The following is a 25,567-nucleotide window of genomic DNA, read 5'->3' on the forward strand; positions in this document are numbered from 1 at the left end:
ATGAGATGACGAAGGAGCGTCCAAGCCTTCCAGGTAGACAGTATTCCCTGTAGGCCATCGCATAGCTGAATCCTGCCGTTCTTACACAATTACATAGCGTATTCAGCTGCTTGCTTGATCTCAGCTACCCGTTTGCGTAGCTTTCGGTTATGTCGTTGTTTTTTCCAGCGTTTTGTGAGGCTATACGCCTGGCATCTCAAAGGTGTAGTAGGCGAGAGTCTGCGTAGGGAGTGGAGTATGTGGTTGCGATTGTTTGAGTATGCCTTTTGAGGTTTTCCATTGTTTCTGCGACCCAGGTGTCATAGGGTGTCTCCGGATTAATTTCTTTCACGGCTTGAGCTTCCCTAAATCGGTCCCCGTTGACGAGTCTGACCCTGACTATATGAGCCTTGTAGCTTTCCCCTTTTATAGCTATTTGAAGGATGTCCTGTGTCGACACATTTGACGTTTTCGATGATGCAGCTCCCTTGTCCCACGCGCATCTTCGATTTCCACTCGCTTTACGCATTCTCACTATCAAATTAAAGCTAAAATACACTGAAGTGAGTAAAAAGTAGAATTATATACAAGAACAGTGCGATATATAAGAATAATGAGGAACACTAGAAGTACGAAGAGAAAAAAAAAGGAAAGGAAGCTCACATAGTGCGTAAGGCTTGAAGGAAGCGAAGCTGCACGCAACAGTAGCGTTTTTACCCCTTTTCGCCTCATGCCGTTGTTTTAGCCTCGCCGCTGTACGAGAGCCTGATCCACTCGTGGCCTTCCTTCGTGGGGTGGGGTGGTATTGGGGATTTATTAAGAAAGCAGGGAAGAGAAAAGAACTGGGGATATTTTTGAACTCAGTGTGGGAGTTCACCCTCATACAGCCCAGTCCAGGGAAGGGAAGGGTTGGGGAAGGGGGGGGGGGGGTTCAAAGGATAGGAAGAGAGAAAGACGAAAGAGAGTGGGGCACAGTCTATGCCGCGTTCGTCTCGTCCGAGGCTCGACGGCTAAAACGCTGCACTAGTCCTGTAACAACCAGGAAGTTGTGGAGGTGTTGGAAGACCTCCCGTCGTAAGGCGTCCGATCCCGCACGCGCTTATCGCTGCGGCTTCCTCGCTTTCCTCCGCCACGTCCCGGGTACGGGTCTCGCGCACGTGTCCTTTCCCTCTTCGCCTGTCTCTCCCCGTTATCGCGCCGCTACTCCGAGCCCGGCGCTTGCGGAAGGGGGCGTGGTTTGACCTCTAGCGCTCAAGGGCAAAACTGGTCACCCCGCGAAGACTGCCCGAGGTAGCGTACGTACTGCAGCTTGCGCTACAAAATTCCAGCGCGGAGGCAGAATGGCGGGCCGAGCAGTAGCAGACACCGCGGACACGTCCGCGGCCATGTCGGGAGGCGCGCGCCGCAGCCAATCGGAACGGAGAAGCGAGCGCTTTATCCAATCAGCACGTGCGACGTTTGTGACCATCGAAATAACGCAGTTTGCCGCACCGCTGTTATCTGGACTTCCTTCTGAAACGCGCAAAATTGAAGCGGGAAGATGCAGCTTTTCTACGAGTCCAAGATGGCGCCGATCGCTCGTTGTCGGGAGGCGCTATCGCAACTTGAATTTGGGTCAAATTTTCGCGTTTTGGCTGTTGGATGCTCCGATGCATACTAATTCTTATTTTTTTAATACTTAGAGGCGGAATTAGATGATGAAATTTTGTCAGATGACACTTCAGACTATAGGGTCATTGCAATTTAGATTTTCAAAAATTGACCTTTTATGTCATTTTTCGCGATTTCAAGGCCCAAGAGAATAAATCTTCATTTATCGAGCAGAGGCTGATATAGGCTTCGCTCCGTGGAAGGAAAACGCGGGATTCTTTGTCTTCGAATGAAATCTCCTCCCTCCCGTGTTGGAAACAAACCCAAGATAACTTTATTATGCAAATCGTGGCTACAGCTGTCTGCTCTTACGCACATTTCTAAAGAGGGCTGTTTGTTAAGCGGAAATGCTTCAATTACTGGTGTGTACGTGTTAAACATACTAAGGACAAACAGAATAAATGGAAGAATGCTTTTTATAAAAATAAAAGAGAGCTTAGTTTTCGTATTAGGCTAACTAACCTTATCTATTCTGACAAATTAACCTCGCACGGAGACAACATTACTTGAGGAGCTTACCCTCATATTGACCAAAATCATTTGGCCCTGACTTTTGCCCATGTGTGTGAGGAAAAGCGGTGCGCCAACAGCCTACCGTAAAATACCGAACAAGCATCCCTCCCCCAAGCCTTGGTAGATAATTGGCTTAGAGATAGGGAGGGGGCCCTTATTCGGATCGGGCCCCAAATTCAAGATGGCGGCACAAAATGGCGGCGATCGCGAGAATGGCACTGCAGCCTTCATTATGAAAAATGTTTATGCGTCATGACACTTCTAGGCAATGCTAAAAACGTAAATTTTCACATTGACTTCAATCACTGTTAAATCCGCAAAACGATTCTTCAGAATTCGATCCCAAAATAAGGTTCAGGCCCTCGGTCTGCAGCTCGTCAGGGTCCTCGGGGACAACGAAGTTTTGTTGCAGCAAAACTTCGTAGTTCTTATCCCACTCACGTATCCTTTTACCGTCCTATTTGAACACGCGAGAAGTGAGGTACACGTTTCTGCCATTTTTGCGATGCCAGTCCACTACTTCGAGCGTTCTTTTTACCGTGTACGAATGCATAGTGAACAAAGACAACCGCTCCCGAAAAAATGGCGGCGATGACTGGTAACCCGTTCTCGTAGCAGCAACGACTTGGATTGTATTGGATTCGGCATCGGCTTTGAACACTGTGGCATCCAAAAGCCTGAAAAAAAAAAACGCTTTCGGAATGGCAGGAAGTGGGAGGGGGCGCTTGCTTGGTCGTGTACAGAAATTCTAAATTCCGGGAAAATGCTTGGGGGGCGCTTGCATGGGTTGGGGCGCTTGATCGGTATTTTACGGTAGACACTTTTATACATACCCGAATAAATTCGTGATTATAAAAATAATATATGTGAATTTTCTATGTAAAAGCCAAGAGATGCCCCCACTCCAATGTCATCAAGTATAACGCTGAAAGTTTGTCCTTCAGTCAATTTGTTACTTCAGGTGTCTACCTGGGGCTATATATCGCACCCGTTCTTTTAGTTACTTAGTACTAAGACCACCCCTTCCACATTTCCATGATGGTTCCTTGTCTGTCTGTTATTTTACTCAGCGCACTTAACCAATGAGGGCCAACGCACTGAGGACCTTAACCAACCGCTCTTAACCAAAAATCTGTAATTTTCGGGCGTATTCTACGAAAAAAAAAAACGGACGCTTTCTTGGTACCTTCAGTACGCAGATCTTACTCCTGCTATTTGAGAATAGCTATAGCACTAGTTAGCACATGACCGGGGTAATTGGAGAATAATGGGAGAGGCCTTTGCCCTGCAGTGGGCGTAGATAGGCTGGGGATGGATGGATGCATGGATGGATGGACGGATGGACAGACGGACGGATGAATGGATAGCACTACTTGTTTGGCTGTAATTCCTACCGTATTGATGCCTCTAACACTGCTCGTTTGTAAAGGCTTAAAATCAGACAATCGCCGTTTTTATGGAGTAGGGGAATCAGTATCTCCTTCCAGTGTTTGTCTGTAAGGGTTCAATTCCCAGTCCAACAACAGCAGTTTTTTTTGTCACACATTTGTGTACAAGTTGCCAGGTTACAAAAAACCAACGCAGGAGCGTTGTGGCCGGTTGACTCATTGGCCAGCGGCACAATGACTGTTTACACTGTGTTGACAATTTGCTGCCACACTGCGCACGACCCATGCGAGTACGCCATGGCCTTTCTCAGTGAAGACTCCGAGTGAAAGACGCAAACCAGAGTCGCCAACAATGCCAGTGTATGACATGAAGGTTGATTCATCGGCCGACAGCAGTTGACACCGAGAACTTCATGTTTTGGAGAGAAGGGGCACAGTGTGCGGGCGACGAGTGATCAACGCGAGACACAGTAGTGTACCGTGCTGAGCTCCCATTGGCCAAAGGGAACCCGGCGTGAACGCTTCGACTGCAACCAATCGGACGTTCAACGGAGGGACGTTGCCCTTTCCTGATGGAGCCGTAAACAGCGTTTTATGACAAGGAGGTCTACAAAACCTCATGCAAATATGTTGTAAAGAAGAGCAGAGATGAATCAAATGTTCTCTAATCCAAGACGCAACTATGTATAGTTTTTTAAATGTACCGGGAGATGAAGAATGAACAAAGAAAAGGGGAGAACCAGTTTGTGCCGTTTTTGTCATTAATTCTACATTCGGATAATTAGTTTCTTTACTCCATACAGGTGGTATTCATTGAAAAGTTTAGCTGTCAATTTCTTCGCTTGGCAACACTAGAAATGTCTACAGACACGGCTGCTGTGCCACGGACATGGCGCGACTTGTGCCACTGGGCTCACACATTAAAAAAAAAAAAAAAAAAAAAACACCGGCGTGTGTCGTCTGCTTCGTTTCAACCCGATTCTCAACGGTGGTGTCAACAGAGTTGTTATTAATCGCACTCACATTGGAGTTGAGGCATTATTTGGTGTTCGCTGGGGTGGAGTTTGGAACGACCAACACACATCATGTGCTTAGCATGGACAAGTTCCACCATCCCGCGGAGCCCGACGTAACCAGTGACGCCGCACTCACATGGTTGCCTGCATGCATGCCCCGCCAGTGAATACAAGTCATAGATCCAAATAAATGAGCTTTCACTGTGCCACAAGGATATGACGGAGGCAGTACTTATATTTAAATAAGATCATTTCGTCCGGCCCATTTCCAAACATCTTGTAATGTTGTGCAGCCCTGTTATGCAACAAGAATTCCAAGCAACTATAGCACAAGGATTTTATTCAAAAGCAGCGCTGACAAATTATTCTGGTCGAAACTGTTGTAGCAAGGTCTGACGTTTCCTCACCTTTTATAGTGCTTGAAAGAAACTAAAGCACACCAAGAAAAACCTCATGCACATTTGATAACCAGTTTAAAAGTGCAAATCGCTTGCAACTTTCTTTCACTTTCATCTCCCCTCCACAAAACACACAACCTGCTTGCCATCGTTGCGGTTCACTCAACATAAACTTGTCACTGAAAAAGTTGTGTCACGGAGGGGCCAAAACTGCCCAAAGCTTTGCACTTCACTGCACAAAGGTCAACCACCATAAAAACACTACCACTTTCACTACAGCACACACGCTGATTAGCCATGACGGTGCTCTTGAGAGTGGTTGCAAACTTGCGGTGGAGATCTAAACAACCCCTTCCACACGATTCGAGTGTTTCGTTGCGACTACTTCCATCACTGGTGCAAGAGCGACACAATTTCGTCGTACTCCCGCTGCTTGTTGCTCTCTTCCGACTTCAGCGCATTCACAATGTTCTGGAAGCGCTGCTTCAAGGCCTGGTTCTCAATCGATGCAATCTCCAACTCCTGCGCCTGCCTCCTGTCCTGCAACTGGGCGATCTCGCGCTCCAATTCCGCCAGCCGGTTCAGCAGCGCTGAGTTGTCCTGCTCCGGCTCATCGAGGTCATCCTCGTCATCCTTCTTGGCCGTCGTGAAGTCCATCACTTCCTCCTTCTCCTCTCCGTAGTCCGGGTCATCGACGTATTCATCTACAAGAGAGCTGGTGGCTGCCGCAGTTGCCGCCGCACTCGTGCTTGCGCCGGCGGCCATCTTGTCCGACGCGGTCGCCAGCATGCCTCGGCGGAAGTCGGTGACCATGTCCGGCGAAGAGCTGCTGATGTCCCGCTTTCCGGACGATGCGTGGTGGCCCTGCTTGGGGAGACGGGACGGGAGATCTTCCTCTCCGCCGGAGTCGACGATGTTGACGTCGTCCTCGTCAGAGCTGCTCAGCGCCTCACCGAACAAATCGTGCTCGCCCACATCCATGCTCTGCGAGTTGCTGTTTAAGAAGGCACTGACGGAGGGAGAGCCAAAGCTGCCGCTCACGTGCGGCTCGCCCGAGCCACCACCGGCCGCACCACTGCCGTCGCCTTTCCCATCGCCGCCCTTGTCGTCGTCAGCGTTGACGACCTCGTAGCGGATCCCGATGGCCTCGTTGTCCATGCGGAAGAGACGTTTCACCTGGGGTGGGGAGGCATTGAAATTAACATGAATGGAGTGCTGCATCATTCAGCATCACCCCTGCCCCATTCCCTCTCATTGATTGCTCTGAAAAGTCGAGTTTCAGTGCAAAAGATGTATTAAAAAGTACAGAATAGCAAGATGGCTACCAAACGGATGTATGAAAGAGATGTAGGAACAAGAAAGATATTTCAACCTTTATGCGCAAAGTAAGATTTATTAGGAACAACTGTGACTAACTGCGAAAACGGTGTGCCTGAATTTTCGTACCACAGTTAGCGCTATGCACTGTGTATGTAGGTCATTGGCCTGTATGGCTTTTGTTCTTTTTGTTACAGTTGGCACAAATTCGGTATGGTGTGTGCACCGGGCTTTCGACTGCACAGTGGCACTACCTGCACGGCGGCGCCGACGTCATATGTGCGGTTGCACTCTGCCGTGCGGGTAGCACGTTTTGCCTACAATTTTGCCCACAATGAAGCGCCTTGTGTATCCTGCCATACCTCAAACTTTTCGTGCATGAACTACAGTACCATAGAACCTATCAGACTAGCAGTGTTCTTCAGCTACCACAACACAGATTTCTGCAAAACGAAGCGCTGTTACAAAGACTAGCTGCTCCTGCAAGGAGCCCATGTGCATTCAAAACGAGCTGCGTTTTTTGGAAAGCGCACACCCGCGCATTCACGAGATCCCTCCGACGCCCTCACCTCCTTCTCGATCTCCGGGAAGTCGACGTACTTCTTCTTGAGCACCTTGCGGAACCTCCGCTTGCGCACGTTCTTCAGCGAGGGCGTGATGCCGTGCGGGTGCTGGTACTTCTTGTCCTTGGCGTCCCGGCGCTCCTTCTTGCGCGGAGACTCCTCGTCGTCCAGCGCCGCGGCCGCCGCCTTCCGCGCCTCCTCGTCTTCCCCGCCGTCGTCTTCCTTGCACACCATGATCTGCGCCACGTCGGCCGTCTTGTAGAACGTCTTGCGGTCCAGCGTTTTGTGCGACTCGATGATGGACGGCAGGTCGAGGACCCGCGCCGACAGAGTCCACCGGTCGAAGCGAACGATGCCGTGCCGGTTGTCCGGTTCGAGCTGGATCGTGAGCCGGTCCTTGAGGTTCATAACGCCGGAGCGAACGGCAGCCCGCAGGGCTGCCGATACCTGTCCCGGGAGACGAAGGATTATCTGGCTCTCAAGTTCGGCCGGGGCCTCTTCTTTGGTTTTCTTGATCTCGACCGGGGCGTTCATCGCGACGTTTTTCACTGGTGGTAACCAAAGATAGCGATCAAAACAATCCGCACTGAGGACGAATAGCAGAACTTCGACCCGGTTCCTAGGTTATTGGGCTCTTCCGTGGAGTCGTCGACATTGTTTTCACTTTTGCGGTGAATTCTCGCATTGTATTAGTAACAGGTGCACATACGCGCGCACAATCTCGGCTGTGAATAGGACAAAACAACGTCGTAAACAATTCGCGCAAAACTACTCCGTGCATGAGCAAAATTTTTCGAGTGACGCCCATGGTTGTTGCCCGAAATGCATTTCTAAACTTTTAGCAAAACTAAAAACTTTTATCTAATGCTCCAACTTTAACACCTGATACAAAATATTTTCAATTATTTTTAAATATATTGATTTAGCTATTGTGATAGACATTACAACTGCACCGTTTATTCCCAACTTGTCGTCGGCGAAACCGAAACTTTTAGTGGCACTTTTTTCGAACATTCGAATCCAAGTCAACTCGAGCAAAGTTGGTGGCGTTTGGACAGTTCGCTGCGAATCATGCAGTACCAGCTGTAAAATATCGCGATGTCGTGCCAGCTGGTGAAGCTAGCGACAATCAGCAACGTTACCAGATTAAAGTCGTACCTTTTTCCAAGCGGCCAAGACGCCAACGGTGAGCACTTTGTCTTTTTTCCCCCGAAGTTACGCAAGCATCGCTCGCGCATGTGTTGTCGTCAGCTGGTCATCATCGCACGCTCGCACTTGTGCTCGCTTCAAAGTTTTTGTTTTGGGTAACCCTTCTGCTATTGCCACGTCTTTTGTCGCGTCGTTTCTGTTCACGCGTTGTACTCTGACCTTTCGAGCTGCTGTACTGTCGTAATGACAGCAGAATACGCCTGACAAGCTGCTCATCTCTCATGATGTCTGGCTATTTTCTACGAACAGTTGCGACTGGCAGATCTCAAGTCGTTCCCTTGTTTGGGGCGCTAACTTGCTCTGTGCTTCTATTTACTTCGCTGGATTTTTTGTTTTTTGTCTTTTACATAACATGTTTGTTTACATGTCTACGTACACTGCTTTAACACGACACATGACATCCAGAAATGTTCGATTCTTGAAACATTCAGTGGCTCCTTTTCACCCCGCACGCAATTAACGGCGTAACGTTAACTATTAAGTGTTAAGACTATTCATTTTTGAGGTTTGAGATTAAAGTTTACTTTGTGTCCCACACGAACGTGAAAGTTGCCGGGCTAGCCCCGCCTTATTCCTGCGCTAAGTATCCTTCTTCGTACGATTACGTAACGCCCCACAACTTTGTGCGTTTAGAAAAATATATGATAGAAACAACACTGGAAACATCCGTATTGTCGCTGATTTTCATTATTGTGCTTGGCGTCACGCAGAGGAACCAGAAATGGTTCATTTGAAGGCTCGCTGGGAAGTTTCGGTTTTGCCAATTTATGTCAGATTACGTATGCTTGCAAGGACAGTGGTAGAATAAAACGCAAGGTTTGAGGACAGTTAATTAAAAGAACACGTACAAATCTTTTTTTGTTTACTATTACGGAATCGCGAAAGCTACTTTACTGACAAGTGGTTTAGTAATAATTAAAAATGGCACTTACAGCTGTCCTTGGCTTTTGTTTTAGCGATTTGTGGTACCCTGGAAAAATTTTCCTTCTTTGTTCTTCATGAAAAATAACTAACACCACGAGCTCCATTTCAATCGGGGTTTGTTTCCAGGCAATGCTGATGATAAGCTGCCCTGCGAACTGTACTTTTTAGCTGCAAAAAATTTGGATAACAACAAGTAAGACCATTGTCAGTGCAAGTGTTTGTCAAATACTTCGCTGAAAGCTGACACTGCAATCGGGCTGTCTGTGCCGTTGTCGTTTTGTTATCGGAGGCATAGATTTGTGACATCTCTCATGGGATTGCTTTGAATATGTTTTCTCTTGTGAGTAAATGGTCACTTTGATTTGATTTTAGGCGAACAGTCCATGTCACAACGCTTTTTTTTTTTTACCAGGAGGGCTGGTGCTCAAAAATTTTACAAAATTTCGCCATATTACAAAACGAAATGACGTGTGACATCTGTCCAACCCTTTTCCTTTCACCAAAAACTGTAATCTCGTCTGCAGAACACTTTTTGTTTGAAACGATAGTCTTACAGTGACGATGTATCTGGCCTCGTTGAATCAGTGGTGCGGCTACGACGGCGTTTTTTTTATAACAACCCTGCAGTTTAAACAACCACAACTTTTTGAAAACACTTGCAGATGGAAGAACTTCTCTGACATGAGCCGGGGTCGTTCCTGAGGGTGAAAAATTTAACGCGTGCTAAAGACCGGAACATATGAGGCGATTTGCTCTTTTCTTTTTGTGTGTGTGTGTGTGTATGACTGGTTTGGTCAGCGTTGTTCGCATTTCAGTTCAACCTAGTCTTCTGGATTTGTACAATCCGGTCCTTTTTGAGCTTTCCATCGAGGAAACAGTGCGTTGACAACCCTTATTAAAACACTGTTGTTCTTGCACACTTCTCAAAATCCGCAGAACAAGATGCCTCGTCGAAGGCGTTCAGCGATGCGTGGGATTGGCCCGTGGATAACACTGAGCCGGGAGCCGAGCCGAGGTCGACTAAAGACATTGACAGGTGGCCGCAAGAGTGCGTTGTCGCGCTGTCGCCGACCGCGGACGTGATGGCGCTGGGAAGAGGGAATGCAGTCGCGTTTCTCACCGGTGAGTCACAGAAGTGACGCAATTTCACTTTGGACTCAGTTCTGACTTTTCTAGGCCGAGTTCTGCAACGTGCTGGGCTTTTGGCACTTTCAGATTGGTTGTTGTAATGCTTGAGGGCTTCGTATTTATTTTTTGATTGTTCTTGGAAGACACCAGAGGCTGACTGTTTTTTTTTTTTTTTTTTCATTGTAACGGTAAGATCACACGCTTTGCAGCTGTCTCAGCTTTTCTTCAATGGTGCCTTCTGATTCTACATTCTGATTCTTTTTTTTTTTTTCACTTCGAAGAGTGTGCCACAAAGCACCTTGGAAAACTGGTGCCCTATTCTCAACTTCACTCAATCTTCGCCATTTTTGTGAAAGCCTATTCAGATTGGCCTTCACTTTTGTTGCTAACATTATAAACAAACCATAAAGGATTTCTTTTCAGGCAATCTTGATATCGTGGCGTCCCGGAAAAATAGCTATGAAGGTCTGCACCGTATGCCACCGGTGCAATGGGCCCTCAATAAAATTAAAGGCATTCCTGAAAGCGCAATCAATCGCACTAAAAACCTCCGACTTTTGTACGAAGTATATGTGTTAGCAGTAACTAGGTACACCAAGCTGTTCCAATCACCCATATGCTTCTTTGGACTGCGCGTGTATGCAAAGTGAAACATTTCAACAAAACCAAAGCTGAAACAAAGCCAGCTGGCCTGCAAAGGAGCGTCCTGTTCTAAAACATTTGCTGGCTGAGGTATGTGTCTTTTTAGAAAGAACGTGCGCCCAAAAAGTTACTGCATATATTTTAGACCTGATGCCCCAGCCTAGGTGTTTGTGTCTGTAGAATGCTTAGGCAAACTCCACCAATCCCATTTCACCATGCATTCGGGATGTCAAAAATTTTAGTGCGAGAAAGTGTGCAAGCCGGCTGTCTCTGTTTTTTCGCATTTGCCATTTTCTGTGTGAATAAGCAGCTGCTGCGGTTGTGAGTGATTTGTTTTCACGGCACTCTAATCTGCCCATATAGGCCAACTTGCTTTTGCACTTAAGTGCCCCTTTAACTTTTTCTGGGCTGCTGACCAATCGTACTCTCTCTTAGAAATTGGGGGCAAAATTTGAAATCAACAAGTCAGACTTTTTTTAGGAATGTTGCATCTTCCCCTCGGTATTTCTGGTGAGGGACAACAATTTCTGAAAGTGAAGAAAGAATGTTTAGAAAAATATACCTGATGGTTTTGTACTGCATTCATTCTAATAAGCTAAAAAATATCTCACCTTCTGGTGGTGCTACTTGCTATTTTAGCTTTGCCAGTAGCTAGGGTTCTGCTGCAGATAGGACGATAAGAAGGAAAAAAATCAAATGGGAACCATGTTTTTGTTGGCTTTCCTTTTCTTTTTTTTTTTCCAGCGAAACATGAAGTAGCAGAAAGGAATGACTGGAAGTTTGAAGTGTCATTCCACAGCGACCAGCTGAGTGCAACAAATGGGTACGTAGACACCTTTGCTCAATAGATGTGCACAGTTTACTTGATGTACTGCCCCTACAGTAACACCAATTTTTCCCTTGCATATACGAAAACATTGAGGCAGTGGTCTCTGTAGTAAAGTTGCTGAGGTGTTTTGGTTCAGCATCTTTCAGAAATCACGTGCACTCTAAATCTAATTATTTCTTTGTCATTCTCATGTTAGCCTACTTAGAAGGTCTACTTAATAATGCCAAGGGTTGCCTTTCATGGAACCTATTTTTATGTTAGCTTATTTTTTGTATAATATGAAGCACTGAAGCATGCAATTAGGCAAATGAACCTGTTTTCTGCTTGCATAATATCTTGTGTGTTATAAAATGTGGCTGGAGACATTATAGTATGTTGTGATGGAGCCGGGACATCAGTTTTCATGCTTTTAAGCTCCCGCTTGAAAGATGAAAAGGAATGAATATTGAGTGTCCCGAGGGTCGGAGTTTTGGCCAGAGTGTTTCGCGTGAGTGCTTTTTTTCTCGTACGTTCTGGAGATCTGTGCAACTTGTTTAGTATTTTACAGGGGCCATCTTTCCACCAGTATGTGCACACGCTTTCTTCTTTGTGGCTTTCCGTTCACGGTTACCAACCCCCCTGGGGGCTGTTGTTGATTCCACCTGTTGCGTACTTGCAGGGACTCCATCACTGCCATGTTGTGCCTGCCAATGAGCTCTCAGAAGAGGTGAGTGCTTGTAACGGGGCACAGGGGCAGATCACTAGCCATTTTTCTTTTTCTTGATGTGTTACCATATAAGTCAAAATATAGGTCGTGCCGGGATGTGAGTCGACCCACTTACCTTGTGGCTGAGAAATCAGGGAAAAAAAAAATTGATGCACAACCTTGTTTTATTGAGGCTATAAGCACTTGGTTTGTCTAAGTTTACTCAAGTTGTCCTTGGTGCAGTCTGGAGAATCGCTTATGGAGCTCATTTTAAACACTTACAAGACCATGTCATCAGGAAGCGAGTGCCAAGCATTGGGTACCCCCGGTGGCCAACAGGTGTCTTGGGGTCGTTTTCATACATTCATAGAGGCGTCACACGATGCTTGCGGACAAACTTCACCACCTTGTTTTTGAGTTCGAAATACATAGCGTGACGCCCACGAAATGAGGTTTTCTGAGCGTTGCATTCTGAGAGCTGCCCCTTGAGCTTACGCCAGTAGCGTGCACTCATTTCAGTGACACTGAAGTGGTGCTAGTCGGAGGCATGGCTGTTGGCTTGGGCATACTATACAACGTTTCTTTTGAATGTTGTGGTGGTGGTAAGCGCCTGAACTTATCTTGAGCAAGGGGAGCGAAGTGACAAAAAAGAAACATGGCGCATTTGATTGCTGCCTGTGGCGATGATGCCTTTGTGGTTTGGATGGGCCTGATTGGCTGCCTGGTTGCCGGATAACTACGGTCGAGTCCACTTATAACGGTACCATTTATAACAATATATCGGTTGTTGACAACAGTGACAACAATATATAACAATATATTTATAACAATATATAACACAGTCCCTCAGGGACTTTGTTTCCGCCAAGGACATTTACCTCAGCTAGGTGAAGCACCTGTAGATGCTCTTGGAAAAGATTTGCGCTAGCTTCACGTGCGGCAAACAAAAGTGACCGACTGTGGCTTCTTTTCCGCAAATTAGTAGTAGTAGGACCATGCTGGCATGCGAATAAAATGTTCTGAGCTCTGTTCCGTCTTTTTATTTGGCAACCCGCTTATAACAATTATCGGTTATAATGATGGGATTTCCTTGGCACTTGGATATTGTTATAAATGGACTAGACTGTAATAGTAAGCCAAGGACCAGTATGTAGGCCGAGGGGCGATTTTTTTGGCGAATATCTTAGTAAAAAATCTCTACCGATATTCCGAGTTATACGGTGCGTACCTAAGCTTATTTTGTCAAATGTAGGGAAATGAGTTGAGCATATTTGCCATGAGAGTTTTACGGAAGGAGAATGGGGGCTCGCTAACGCACACATACACACAGAAAAAAGAAAATGGTTTGCACTGTTTGGCAAATGCATGCTAGTGTAATACCCAACATGTTGCATCTTGTGTGTTACAGTCACACCCTCTGACTTATCAGAGCAAGCTGGGTTAGATGAAGTTACTCAGTTATGGGGGGTCGCATCGACATAAATGCTTGGCAGCACTCGAAGCTGTGTTTTAAGCTTTCCTTGTTATGTACTGATGGCTATTATGAATTGGCTGAAAGTGTTTTCTAGAGGTAGATCACAGCAGTAGGAAGTACGGTTTGCAGCCGTTACGATTGCCTTGTTATGCATTATTAAGATTTCCAAGGGCAACTGAAATGCAACAGTTGACATGGGGTGGCACAAATCATCCGAATTGAATAAAGTGAAAGATCCGGCTGGACGCACATTCTTTGCGACCCATTGATTGTGTATAGACATCTTCCCGGCAAATTTGTTTTGGGACAGTCTCATGCGGTGCTGTTTGTTTACTCATGTAACAAGAAAAAGAATGAGCGAATTGACTTGCTACACATTTGTCAACTTTTGCTCTTAATCTTGGATGCTTTCAGAACCTAGTCAACCAACACACCCAGTACTTAGAATGGGGGATCACAAAGTACCTCAGCCAAAAATTACTGCTCTCTGCCCACCAGATAGAAACTTGCTCGAGAAAATTTTCTGTTTCCTGAGTCTTCGCGTTCTTTGAGTGCTCGAATTACGTCATTATACAGCAATGTAAGGGCTGTTGGCCGGCTTTCTTTGAGTCACAGTAATAAACGCGTCTCATGGCCACTTCAAACAGAAAGCCACAAAAGCAAAGCAGAAACAGGAGGCAGATCTTCTGCGACAAGCAACTCACACAGTGCCGCTCTGTGCTGGCGATAACTATAGCTTTCACAGTGCTTCCAGTCGCGAAGGAAAGAGAGAAAGTGTTTTTCGGAAGTTTTGCAGAGTCCCTCTAAGCAGCTTCCTTAGTTACTCTAGGGTTCTTGTAGAGCATTTTCTAGAACCGTTCGTTTGTTGTGAAGGGAAATGTGCAATTGCAATCTTCACCCCTGCCATTTCTTTCCTGTCCTGCCTCTGTGACTGACCTTATCCAGAAGCTACCAGGGAGGCCCAGACTGGACGTGCATCATAGTTGGCCTCAAGTCCGGCTACATCCAAATGTACACTGACGTAAGCCGCACATTGTTTATTATAAAGTGTTGCTTATAAAGTGTTGCGATGTGGCGTACTGCTTTCCCTTTTTTGGAGGGAAGGAGGTGGATTTGTGAATTTTTTTTTTTTCTGTTAATGAGCGTTGCACACCGTATGTTGTTTCTAGTCCGCACGTAATTGCATTCCCACTGTAGCTCACAGCTTGTCTGTGTGTTTGTAAATGCAGATGAGGCTTTGTTTGAAGCTATCCCTTCCGATTTTACCGTTGCGAAATCCCCTGCAAAGTTGCGTTACCGACTTCTACCCTGCTATGTCGTTGTAGACCACCCACCAACACAATGCACCCACCGGTATAAATGGTTGAAATGGTTGAAGGTGGTTGAAATACATCTGGAGTCTTCCAGTAGAGCATGCCTCATAACTCAGACGTAGCTTCAGCAAATTAAACCCCACAATTGAATTAAATTGAATTAAACCGCACAGCGAATTAAACCCCACAGACGTAGCTTCAGCGAATTAAACCCCACAATCTGAATAACTATCGCAATGCTTCATGCCAGTCACACACATTATGCAGATTTCTTTAATTTAAGGGGGCGTACTGGTCTTAGTAACCCCTTTTTTTGCTTTCCTACCAATTTTGATGAAACTTCATGGTTTTGTTCAGTTTTTCTGGCTGGTTTCAAATATTCAATTGGTTTTTATGCAAGGTGATTAGTTTTGAGTTAAAAATCTTCCTTCATTGTTCTTGAGAACAATAGGAAAAAAAACTGCTTATTAACGAAAGATTACCAGCCATCAATAGATACTACCAGAAGTTGTGGAGAATGAGATGTGGGAAGCTGTTTTTGTGTTTTGCAATCACATACAAGTTTACATTAATTCTAACTTCCATGTTCGAAGTACCCCTGCGAACCAATTGAGAAACGCTAATTAAGCAACTACTCCATCAGAAAATGGGAAATCTGCTTTCCCTATTGGATGGTTTAAACATTCAGCTTCACGGTGCAAAAGAAATGATCTTTATAGCTACACTACATGCTGAGGTGTACCTTTTGAGGATTTACTGTCTGTGCAATACCACTTGTGGCGGAGGAGTGGGGAATCATGGAAAAATTGTTTGTTTTTTTGTTGTTGAAATTGGGCCTCTATGGCTTTTATAAGTACAGTCAAACCCGACTATATCGAACCCGTTTACATCGAATTATCCCATAGATCGAACAATTATTGTGCACTATAATGTTACCGGGAGAATATATAGCAAAAAGTACGGCTACATCGAACAAAAAAGGCAGCCGCAACCTATATATCGAACTTCGGCAGCGCAAGATTGCCCCCGAAGTTGGCTTTCCCGCGCGGCAGCTGGGCGAGCTGCCTACGCCTCCTCCCCCAGTTTGAAAAGTCACTTAGCCCAAGCGCTCGCGCTCTCGCTCGCTCTGACAGCCACCCCCTGGAAATAGTGGTTGGACCACACTCTCCCGCTGTCTCGCCAGTCTCGCGCGGCGGGCTCTCTCTCCCCTCGCTTCTACGCATGCTTCCCTTTTCGTGTTTTCGCGGTTGACGACGCATCGGTACGCCTTGTTCATCTGCCCCATTTGCGATGGCTGCTGTGAAGCGGCAGAACCTGCCAATTTCCACAAAGCTCGAAATTATCAAGAAAGTTGAATGCGGGGAAAAGAAGTCTGATGTCGCGGCGGAGTACAGCATCCGAAAATGATGAAGCAAAAGAAGATCGGAGACTATTTCTCGCGCTAGTGTACCCGCGGATCATGTATCTTGCAAGTAAACAACAGTTAGTGATGAGGTACGTTCTGTGCATTGTAAAATTCTTTAAACATAATATATCGAATTATACGATATATCGAACTAATGACCGTTTTTTGCGAGTTCGATATATCCAGGTTTGACTGTACTATCGGTGTCAAATGAAACGCAAACACGAAAATATGAACCTTAACACACAAATAGCGCGATTGCTTTTCGTTCCAGCCAAAATGACGCGTGGCTTAGTTACAAAAACAAAGTTGGGAAAAGTGGATTTCCAAACATACCAACAGCGTGCCATTATATGAACTCTATGAACAGTATTTTTCAATTTTGCACGTTCTGGTTCATATTTTCGTGTTCACGTTTCATTTGACGCCGATAGTACCTGGTACTGTTCCAAGTATGAAATTTTCACAGGAAAAACTGGAAATTAAGAGAAAAGTGATACCTAAAAAGCTTTTTTGAGCAATTTTTTGGCCGAAAAGACCCACGTGCCCCCTCAATCTCTTCCTCAAATCGACTGCGGCAAAGAAGAGGGTGTGCTATCATTAAATGTGCCTGCCTGTCCCAACTGCAGGATGGCCGTCTTCTGTTGAACCAGCTCCTGCACGAAGAACCGGTGCTTTCGCTCAAGTGCCAGACGTACGTGCCTCGTCGGTTCAGCGGCTTCGGGGAGCAGGTGGGCCGGCTTGTCTTGGCTTCGGAGTTGTCTTCCTTCTTGTGTTCTGCGCTGAAAGTGCTGGTTGCTCCCAGTCACTGGTAGATCCAGAAAGGCTGGGAAAGTAGCAGGGCTCTGTTGGCCTCAGCGAATGTCTGAATGTGTTTTGGTTCGAAGGAGGTTCATTTTCATTTAAATTGCATCGTGATGGGTGGACAGCTCTATTGCAAGAAGGCTTGCAGGATACTCAGCAGTGCTGTGCGTTTAGCATCTTGCCTTAAAATCACATTTCCAGTGAATTCATCTAGCTGAGGGGACATTTTGTCCCATTATGCAGCAGAGAAATTTACCGGACATTTCTTCTGCACTATAGTGGATGTTGGAGTGAAATGCTAAACCGCAAAGTCTTGGGAATCACTCAGCTGATGGGGCAAAAATTTGTCACATTTAAAGGGAAAGCGCGATCTGTGCACATGGCTGGGTTTAATTCTAAAGTTAGTCTGTTATAGATATTTTTCCTGTTCACCAAGAAGTGTAAAAAGACCCCAAACCTTGACACTTTATTTCATGCATGGTAACGAGTATCAGGTCACTTGTAATTTTTCTCGTTTGGAGCATGTAAAGCCACCTAAATTTAATTTCAGCACACTCTTTTAAAATATGTAATGAGTTTCGCGCACTTCAAGTTCAGTTCTTTAACGCAAGTTTAACGTAACTTGATAGCTCTGCGGTTAACAAATCACTTGTGTTACATGGTTAGTGCTGCAAGGTTTGAGACATTTTGTAATTTTCGAAAATAATCAGTACTTACGGCACGAAAGGGGACAAAGACAGATAAAATGAGAGGACAATTGCTGTGTTGACAAAAGGCCCTGAAGGAAGAATTGAAGCAAGAAAAAGATGTTGATGCTATGGCCACCATCAGTTACTGCAAATGAAAACAGAGCGTCAATCCGTCACAGATCATTAAATGCCCTGAAGAGCCTTTGTTGCCAACACATTTCTTCTTTGTCCTTTTTTTCCCTTTCCCCCACTTTGACTTGTGCCGCAGCCCGATGAAGTGCGGGTTACCTACCCGCACGCTGTCGTGTGCATCGAGGGCTTTGGCCTGTTCCAAACCCTACGCGCATGCCGGAATCAGCTGGCAAGAGGTACGACCCCTTCCATTGCCGTCTATCAAGTAAACTGCACTTAGGAGATCGTAGTACAGACGTTGGCCAGAGCATATCTACAGTAAATAAACCACATTTCCTACGTGCTGTCTTCCTCGTGAGACAGTTCACGAAGTGAATCTTTGGGGGTGTATAAATAGTGGCTTCAGGTTTGAAGCAAATGTGAAGAAAATAATGATCGTTAAGAATCAAAGCAACTAGTCTTAAGTGAGTATGGAGCAAATAGTAATGGTTACAAATAGGAGCAAAGATTTAACAATTTCTCCCAAGAAACCTGGTATTCACAATTTTTCGAGCAGGCAGCAGTAACTGGGCTGCAGGAAAATGTGAGGCCTGTCTGAAAGCTCTCGCAAAATTTTAGTGGGGCGTAAAACAAACATCCAACAGCTACCCTGCGGCTTCTAGCTTTACCCAGCTTCTAGCTTTTATACGGGGCAGCTTTTATCTCATGTGCTGACTTCAACCAGTACATAGTGTAAATGAGGGTATATATTCTGACAAGCTGCAATTAACAAACTTCTTTCCAAAAAAAAAAAATGTAAATTGCAGTTTCATGAATGTTCATGTCAGTTCTCGGGAGGGAGCTTCAAAAATATTCTGGAGTTTTCAAATAATGCCATTCAATTTAAAAGCTGAATCAAATATTTTGTATTTTGCTTTCACATTCGGAAGTTTTGAATATTCGCACAGGCCTAGTGATGGTAGTTCTCATTTCAGTTTTTGGCCTCGTTTAGGAGATTCAATGCCTCGAGTTTCGACTGCTAATGCGTTTCTGTCTCTGATCAAACAGGGCAGGCTGGCAGCCTGGGTTCCTCAGCAGTGACGCCACCGCCGCTGAGCTACAAAAAATGGGGGCCCCAGGAAATGCGTCGGGTTCAGGACTGCGAGGTCATCGGTAAGTCTTGTTTGTCTTCAATCTGAGCAACAGTGGTACCCTGCTTTGCCACGCGAGCAGATTTGGCCCCAATTTAGCCTGTCCTGATTAAACTTATTGTGGATTGGCTTGCTGTGGCTGCGAAGCCACTCCCAGCCACGGTCGAGTGAAATTCAGTATGTTCACTCTCCAAGGGGAATGGGAAGAGGGTGTCGCATGACCCTTGACCTCTGAAAAGAGCTTTTCAGCACTTCTTAGCGTATGGGAGTGCAACTTTTCAACAGGTTCTCCGAAGGGCTCGCTTACTAGAGGGAGCATGCATCAGTTTGGCGGGGGTATATATTCCTTGGTTCTCCTAATACTCGTTCACTTCCAGCTGAGTTAACAAAATTAGATGGATGGTGCCCGTTTATAAAACAGCCATTAAAGTTTAAGGAAAGAACAAGCTAACAAGCCTAGTCATCTGACATTTTATGTCATGAAAAACTTTTTGTGAGCGCTATCAGGCAGTTCTTTTTCTCCTTTTACTAGCAGAGAATGACACCTGAGAAAATTGTAAACTTTGATTTTCAACGTGGCGATTTCCAGTCCACCTCGACTACAATCTGCTCTCCTCTGCAGGGATGGTGGCACCGCGATTCTTCGACCAGATGGTGACGGAGTCGCTCCGCAAGGCACATGGCGGAACGGCGCGATTCTCTCCCACGGCTTCCAGCCTCATGTGCGCCACGGGCACGGACCCCTACGTCGGCTTCTACTACGCCAAGGAGGTGAACTGGGCCCGCTCATTTTTATCTTCTGCCCGTCCCCACACTCTCCAAAAAAATGAACGGTCCTTGGAGTGCTTGTATTGGTTGCATTTCTGCACAGACTTTGCGGCCTTTGCTAAAGCACTTCCTTAACAGAAGTTGGCCCGTATCGACAGATTATGGTTCTGAGAATCTGAATATGCCATTCTCACAGCTACCAGTTGTTTAATAGGGGAGAAAATGCCAGAAACCTGAAAATGTGTCCACGTCTCGTGTACTTTCGGGGGCTATGGTTTGTGACGCCACAAAAGTTGTGAAAGGCGAGAGCTCATCGCAGAAGCACCTATAAATGTTTCCCTGAAATAAACAGTTCCTAAATGTTTGAGCAGGTAAAATAAATGGGAATCAAAAGTTTGTGTAAGCTGGTTTACTGAATAAGTTTGAATATAGGTCGAGCTGGAATATAGGTTCGCCCCCTAACCTTGGAGCTAAGAAATTGAAAAAAAAAAAAACACATTGGGCCTCTTCAATAATCAGTCCCGTATCGTCTGCGGACTGCCCGACACGCAATCCGGCTTTAGATTTTCTCATGTATTTCTATGGGACTCCCGGTCCAAATGCAGTAGTGCCCGCAGACCGTCCAGGACGGTTAAATCGAGGAGGCCCCTTATCATTTTATTGAGGCTATGAGCACCCTTTTTTGTCTATGGTTACTCATTGGTGCTGTCTGAAATCGTGTCGGACAACTGCCTTTGTCTGACTCCCACACAGCAAGTCGTCCTCGGTGCAGTCTGGGAAATTGCTTATGGAGCAGTTAAGCACCCACAAGACCATGTCATCAGTAAGCGAGCGCCAAGCATGAAACGCCCATGTGCAGACCATCATGAATGCCGGTTTGCGCAGGTGGCCAGCAGGCGTCTTAGGGTTGTCGCCGGCCATCCACTTGTAGAGGCCTCGCACAATGCTCACAGACAAAAGTCGCCACCTTATCCTTCACCTCCAGGTGCACAGTGCGGCATCCACGAAAGAAAGTCTTCCGAGCGTTGCATATTGAGAGCTGCCCCTTCGGCTTACACCAGTAGTGCGCACTTCTTTTGGTGACACCCAACTGGCGCTAGTCGGACATCTTACCATTGGCTTGGGCATACTGTGTAGACTGCTTGTAACTTAAGTCACGGGAGTGCCCAAAATCCACAATATAAGTGGTAGCGCGCTATAAACAAAACATGTGCGAATCCAACCACATCGTGATCTACCTTTCAATCCCTCTTTGTTTATCATCACTCAAAACAAAGACCTCTTAAAAACAGGTGCGATGTTCGTTTCGTCTTTTGGGATGGGCCAGATGGGCTTTGTTTTGTTTCCAGATGACAACATTGTGCTAGTGAGTGGTATAGGGGTCAAGAGGGGACTTTTTGGCAAATATTTGGTAAAATATCGCGACCTGTATTCTGAGTTATACGGTGATATAAAAACACAGACAGCAGCTTTTATACATTGCAAGACAGACTGCTTCCTTCGCGCTTGCGTCAACCATCAAGCTTTCAGTTTCATTTTGGGAAAGAATTAGTGTGCAATTAGCAAGTCATTAACCTACAGCGATGAACACCCGAACTTTTGCAAGAAATAACACCAGCAGGAAGCGGCAAAAGCATCAGGATGTGGTTGAGCGATCTGTCTAAGCTTCTAATTTGCCGTTCTCCACGCGCGGACGCTGCTATTGGTAAAGGATGCCTGCATCCGGTTAAAACCTTATCTCATGTAAAAAGTACAGGGTATATACTGCCGGTGGTTAGCCGACCAGTCCGACCTTGTGCTCTGCCGGTCGCCACAAGCCGCTGTTGATATCCAAAAAATTAAAACGAGAGCAAAGGACGAGGTCAGAAAAAAAAACCCGCCCGCATCTTCCCACGGGGGGAACTCGAGTAAATGCGTCGCAGAGTGGTGGGGGTATCGCGTGAATGTTGTGTAATTGGGTATGGTTTGGGAATGCTTAATTGTTATTTCGTCTTTATTATTCTTATTTTTTGAATGAAGGAGAAGCGAAGGCAAGGAGTGTAAAGTTAAAGTCTGTCTTTATTGCTTGGTGCCGTCAAGCAAAGCGTCAAGTCAAGCGAAAGCCAAGCAAAGACGCCCTTGACTGAATTCCGAACGCGCGCTCCGCCGCTTATATACCGTATTTACTCGCGTAATCCTTGCACCCCTAATGTGAGCCACCAAAACTTGGATTTTTTGGTTCCTCGCATAATCCTCGCACCCCCAACTTTGCAGCGGCGAAAGTTGCCTGCTCACGAAACCCACATGGTGCGCGCGCTCGAACGCGCGCCCTCCCCCGCCGCCTCTTCGTTCGCCGGCGAGAGCTGTGTATCCAAGGCCATCCAGGCGCCCTAACAACCTGCATGGCAACTCCCTAACAGGCGCCCTAACACGCTAGTCGCACTATGCTTGAGCCGGTTTCGCGTGCGCCCAACTAGACTGCGTTCGCGCAGCCCACTGTCGTGTCGTCGTGTCGCCGGCGTGGTCCCGTCGTTGAGCAGCAGCAGTCAGTGAGTCACTCGCGTCAGTGGTGGATAGCTCGCTGCCATTTTGAGATCTTTTTGATCTCTTTGTTTTGTGCTTGGTGCCTCTTCGCCATGGGGAAGAACGCCAGCTACACTGCCGCTTTCAAATTGAAAGCGATAGAGTACGCGATCGAACACGGAAACCGCACCGCCGGCAGGCACTTCGGCGTCACCGACATCAACGTGCGTTACTGTCGAGCTTCACAAGTAGGGCACGCACATGACGACGTCGAGATAGGGTGCGCGCCAGAAAGCAAAGGCGGCAATTTCATGATCGCTGATCGACGGGATACTGTTTACGTTGTAAATTATAAAATAAAAAGAAATAGCTGCTGTTGGCAACACTGAGCTTACATATACAAAAAACGACCGCTACATTTAGCGGGATTGGCAAAAGGCAAATTGGCAACACTGTGCACGGTATTTTTTTTCCCGCATAATTCTCGCACCCCTAACTTCGCATTGACTTTTCCGAAAAAAAGTGCGAGGATTATGCGAGTAAATACGGTACACACCGCCCGCGTTCGAGGGAGAAGAGTACGGGGGAGAGACGCGCATGCGCACACTTCCGTACACAAGCGCGCGAACTTTCCACGCACCCACCACGCCGTTATCACGTGTACACGCCCTGCCGCCGTTACTGTTGAGGGCGACGCAGCGCACGGGTAGCTACGACGCATGCGCGCACAGACGCACTCCCCCCGCACCGCTGCAGCTGTTGTTGAGAGAGACGGAGCGCACGGGGTACACGTGCTCCTCCCGCACCGCCGCAGCTGTTGTTGAAAGCGAGGAGGGTACGGGGGAGAGACTCGCACCTGCGCCTCGACGCGACGCGCATGCGCAGTGAGCGTGTGGACAGTGCCGACAACATCGACGAGTGACATCGCGAGCCTAAGAAATGCTCCGCATTTAAAACACAGTAGACTGGATGGGTGCTCGTCCAGTCTACTGTGTTTTTCTGTCTTCGTCCTTTGCGCTCGTTTTAAATTTTTGGAGCCATGAACCAACTCGTCCAACAAAGCATTCTATTATGTTGATAACCAATTTGTAAACATGTGCATTGCTTAGCTCTACCCTTGTTGCTATGTTATCTTTAGGCCCAAAAGACCCAGTCTACGAAGACCAATCGACACGGCTGCTGGGAAGAGAGTGTTTATTTCACGCTAGGTTCACACGAGAGAAGGGAATGTGAGATGGCCATGATTGCCAGACAAGGTGAGGTGAAGGCACCCGCCTGAAAGTCATGCCAGGCAGCCGCGCTTCACGATATTCGAAATGCCGTTTGTTGCTTCAGAAGGGGCTTCGTTCATGGCTGGCTTTATGGGGCCTGGGTGTCTGGTGTACACGGGCACACTGGCTGCTCAAGCGTGTAAAAGCATTTCTCATTCCGTCGGTGACAAATAATAAAACGCCAAGCCAGCCTCCTCAGCCAGAGAAATGTTCTTGAGGGTTGACCGCGGTTTGGAGACGTAAAAGCTACCGTTGCCAGCCTGAGAGCGTTTAGCGCCAACCATTTACACTCTAGGCCGCACAAGTGTTTCAGTCCTACTTTGTGATGCAGTGGCTACGTCAAGAAAAATGAGAGGGAAATGGGAGAGGGGAATGCCAGCTTTTCAGCAAACAACGCATCGTTGCTCACCGAACGAGAGCCAAGAGGGCTACAAAACATATGATCACTAGTTAAAGCAGTTAAAATTTCATTCAGCCTTTAGTGTCCCTTTAAAAAAAGAGGGCAGGAAACAGGCAAGAAATTTTGAAGTTTCCGCACGTTTCTGCACCAAGTTTTTTTTTTAATTTTTAATTTAAATGTTTAAGTTTTCGCACCAGGCTGTCCAGATTAATCCCGGGCTCTTCATTAATGGAGCACATTTTGTAGCCACTATATTGCTTTGGTGCAGTGAAATGCTTTCAACTCAGCCAACAGTGAGCACGGCCTCTATTAATGAAGGGTTCACTCCACATGCCACCATGCAATTGAAGGACCTCTTTGTCTAATACTATGTTGTGCTGCTGAGTGAAAAGATGCAGGTTCAATCGCGGCCATGGCAGTCACTTTTCAAATAGAGGTAAAGAGTCAAAACAACCGTGTGACAAAATTTCGGTGCATGTAAAAAATTCCCGGGTGGCAGAAATTAATCTGGAGCTCTCCACTAGAGTGCACCCCATAGGCCAGGTGTAGCTTTGTTTCATTAATTCCCGAGAATTTTAAACTTCTTTGTCTAAGAAACATTTGGTCTCCTCGATTTGGCTACACGTTCTGCACTAGTTCACAAAAGTGACGTGCAAGTTCAGTGCCAGTTTTTTCAGTGCGAGTGCAGCCGTACACTAGCGCTTTCCGTGCAGCGGCCGAATCGAGGGCAAAAGTGCACAAACGTCGTCTGCTGCTGTCCGTCTTTACGCACTCACGTTGTTGTTTTTTGTTGTTTTTTCAAAAGGGCGTCACCTGGCACTCACCTTGTGTTTCTTACACAAATACACTATCTTGTTGCACGTGACGACCATTCTCGTCTAAAATGGGAAACACTGTCGTTTCTACTCCGTTTACTGACACAAGTATCATACTGGAGCCAGCCGTCTGCTAGGTCTGCTACGATGCGCACCAAAAAACGCGCCAAAGCACGCTGCACCTCGCACGAGGCGAGAACTCGCACAGGGGCTAGTGCAGAGGTGTCGAAGAACTGGCGCAGCACAGCGTCAAATCGAGGGCCGAAGTGCAGGTGGCGCTAGCTGCACTGGCAAATGGAGTGCGAGAGTGCTCACCGCCTCAACTGGTGCAGAAAGTGTCGCCAAATCGAGGAGACCGATTCATTCGCTCGTACTGTTTTCTCTTGTGGGCAAATTTAAGCAGCATGTTTAAGTCTCTACACGCCTTTATGGTTTTACACAAAAAGTGCCAGATGTGTGCTGTATGTGTTATGTTTTCTAAAAAGGAGCATTGATTTCTTTCCCGTGCAGGGCTTTGTCCAACCCCTTTTGTCAGACGTAGCTGTTGCTGTTGCATCACGAGTCAAGAATTTTCTCGCTGAGTGAGTAACCTTCAAAGTTCTCTTCTGTGCATGTGTGTTAAA

At 46.5% G+C, this 25,567-nt stretch overlaps 2 protein-coding genes across 3 annotated transcripts in view; one reads left to right on the forward strand and one right to left on the reverse strand.

Annotated features, from left to right (window-relative positions):
• Positions 1–4,869: 4,869 nt before the first annotated feature.
• Positions 4,870–7,638, reverse strand: Taf7 (TATA-box binding protein associated factor 7). The gene is made up of 2 exons (XM_077672826.1): positions 6,831–7,638; positions 4,870–6,120 (listed from the first exon to the last, which is right to left on the reverse strand). The coding sequence occupies exons 1-2, from the start codon at positions 7,356–7,358 to the stop codon at positions 5,335–5,337; spliced, it is 1,314 nt and encodes a 437-aa protein (XP_077528952.1). The 5' UTR covers positions 7,359–7,638; the 3' UTR covers positions 4,870–5,334.
• Positions 7,639–7,841: 203 nt separating this feature from the next.
• Rab3-gap (Rab3 GTPase activating protein) overlaps positions 7,842–25,567 on the forward strand; it is an 80,871-nt gene continuing 63,145 nt past the window's right edge. For both annotated transcript variants that reach the window (XM_077672824.1, XM_077672825.1), the window contains exons 1-10: positions 7,842–8,010; positions 9,894–10,079; positions 11,472–11,550; positions 12,215–12,262; positions 14,661–14,736; positions 17,063–17,164; positions 18,195–18,294; positions 19,106–19,210; positions 19,811–19,959; positions 25,455–25,525. In XM_077672824.1, coding sequence (XP_077528950.1) covers positions 7,923–8,010; positions 9,894–10,079; positions 11,472–11,550; positions 12,215–12,262; positions 14,661–14,736; positions 17,063–17,164; positions 18,195–18,294; positions 19,106–19,210; positions 19,811–19,959; positions 25,455–25,525 — 1,004 coding nt within the window. In that variant the 5' untranslated portion in view covers positions 7,842–7,922. The remainder of the gene's footprint in view (positions 8,011–9,893; positions 10,080–11,471; positions 11,551–12,214; positions 12,263–14,660; positions 14,737–17,062; positions 17,165–18,194; positions 18,295–19,105; positions 19,211–19,810; positions 19,960–25,454; positions 25,526–25,567) is intronic.

Source organism: Haemaphysalis longicornis, unplaced genomic scaffold (assembly GCF_048455015.1).
Source record: "Haemaphysalis longicornis isolate Haplotype H1 unplaced genomic scaffold, Haemaphysalis longicornis Haplotype H1 scaffold_6, whole genome shotgun sequence".
Classification (NCBI taxonomy): Eukaryota; Metazoa; Arthropoda; class Arachnida; order Ixodida; family Ixodidae; genus Haemaphysalis; species Haemaphysalis longicornis.

Excerpts from the sequence above, each read along its gene's own strand:
- Taf7 (XM_077672826.1), bottom strand. The coding sequence starts at position 7,358 with ATGAACGCCCCGGTCGAGATCAAGAAAACCAAAGAAGAGGCCCCGGCC. Across the intron at positions 6,121-6,830 it reads TCCCGGAGATCGAGAAGGAG|GTGAAACGTCTCTTCCGCAT; the intron begins GTGAGGGCGTCG and ends TCCCCACCCCAG.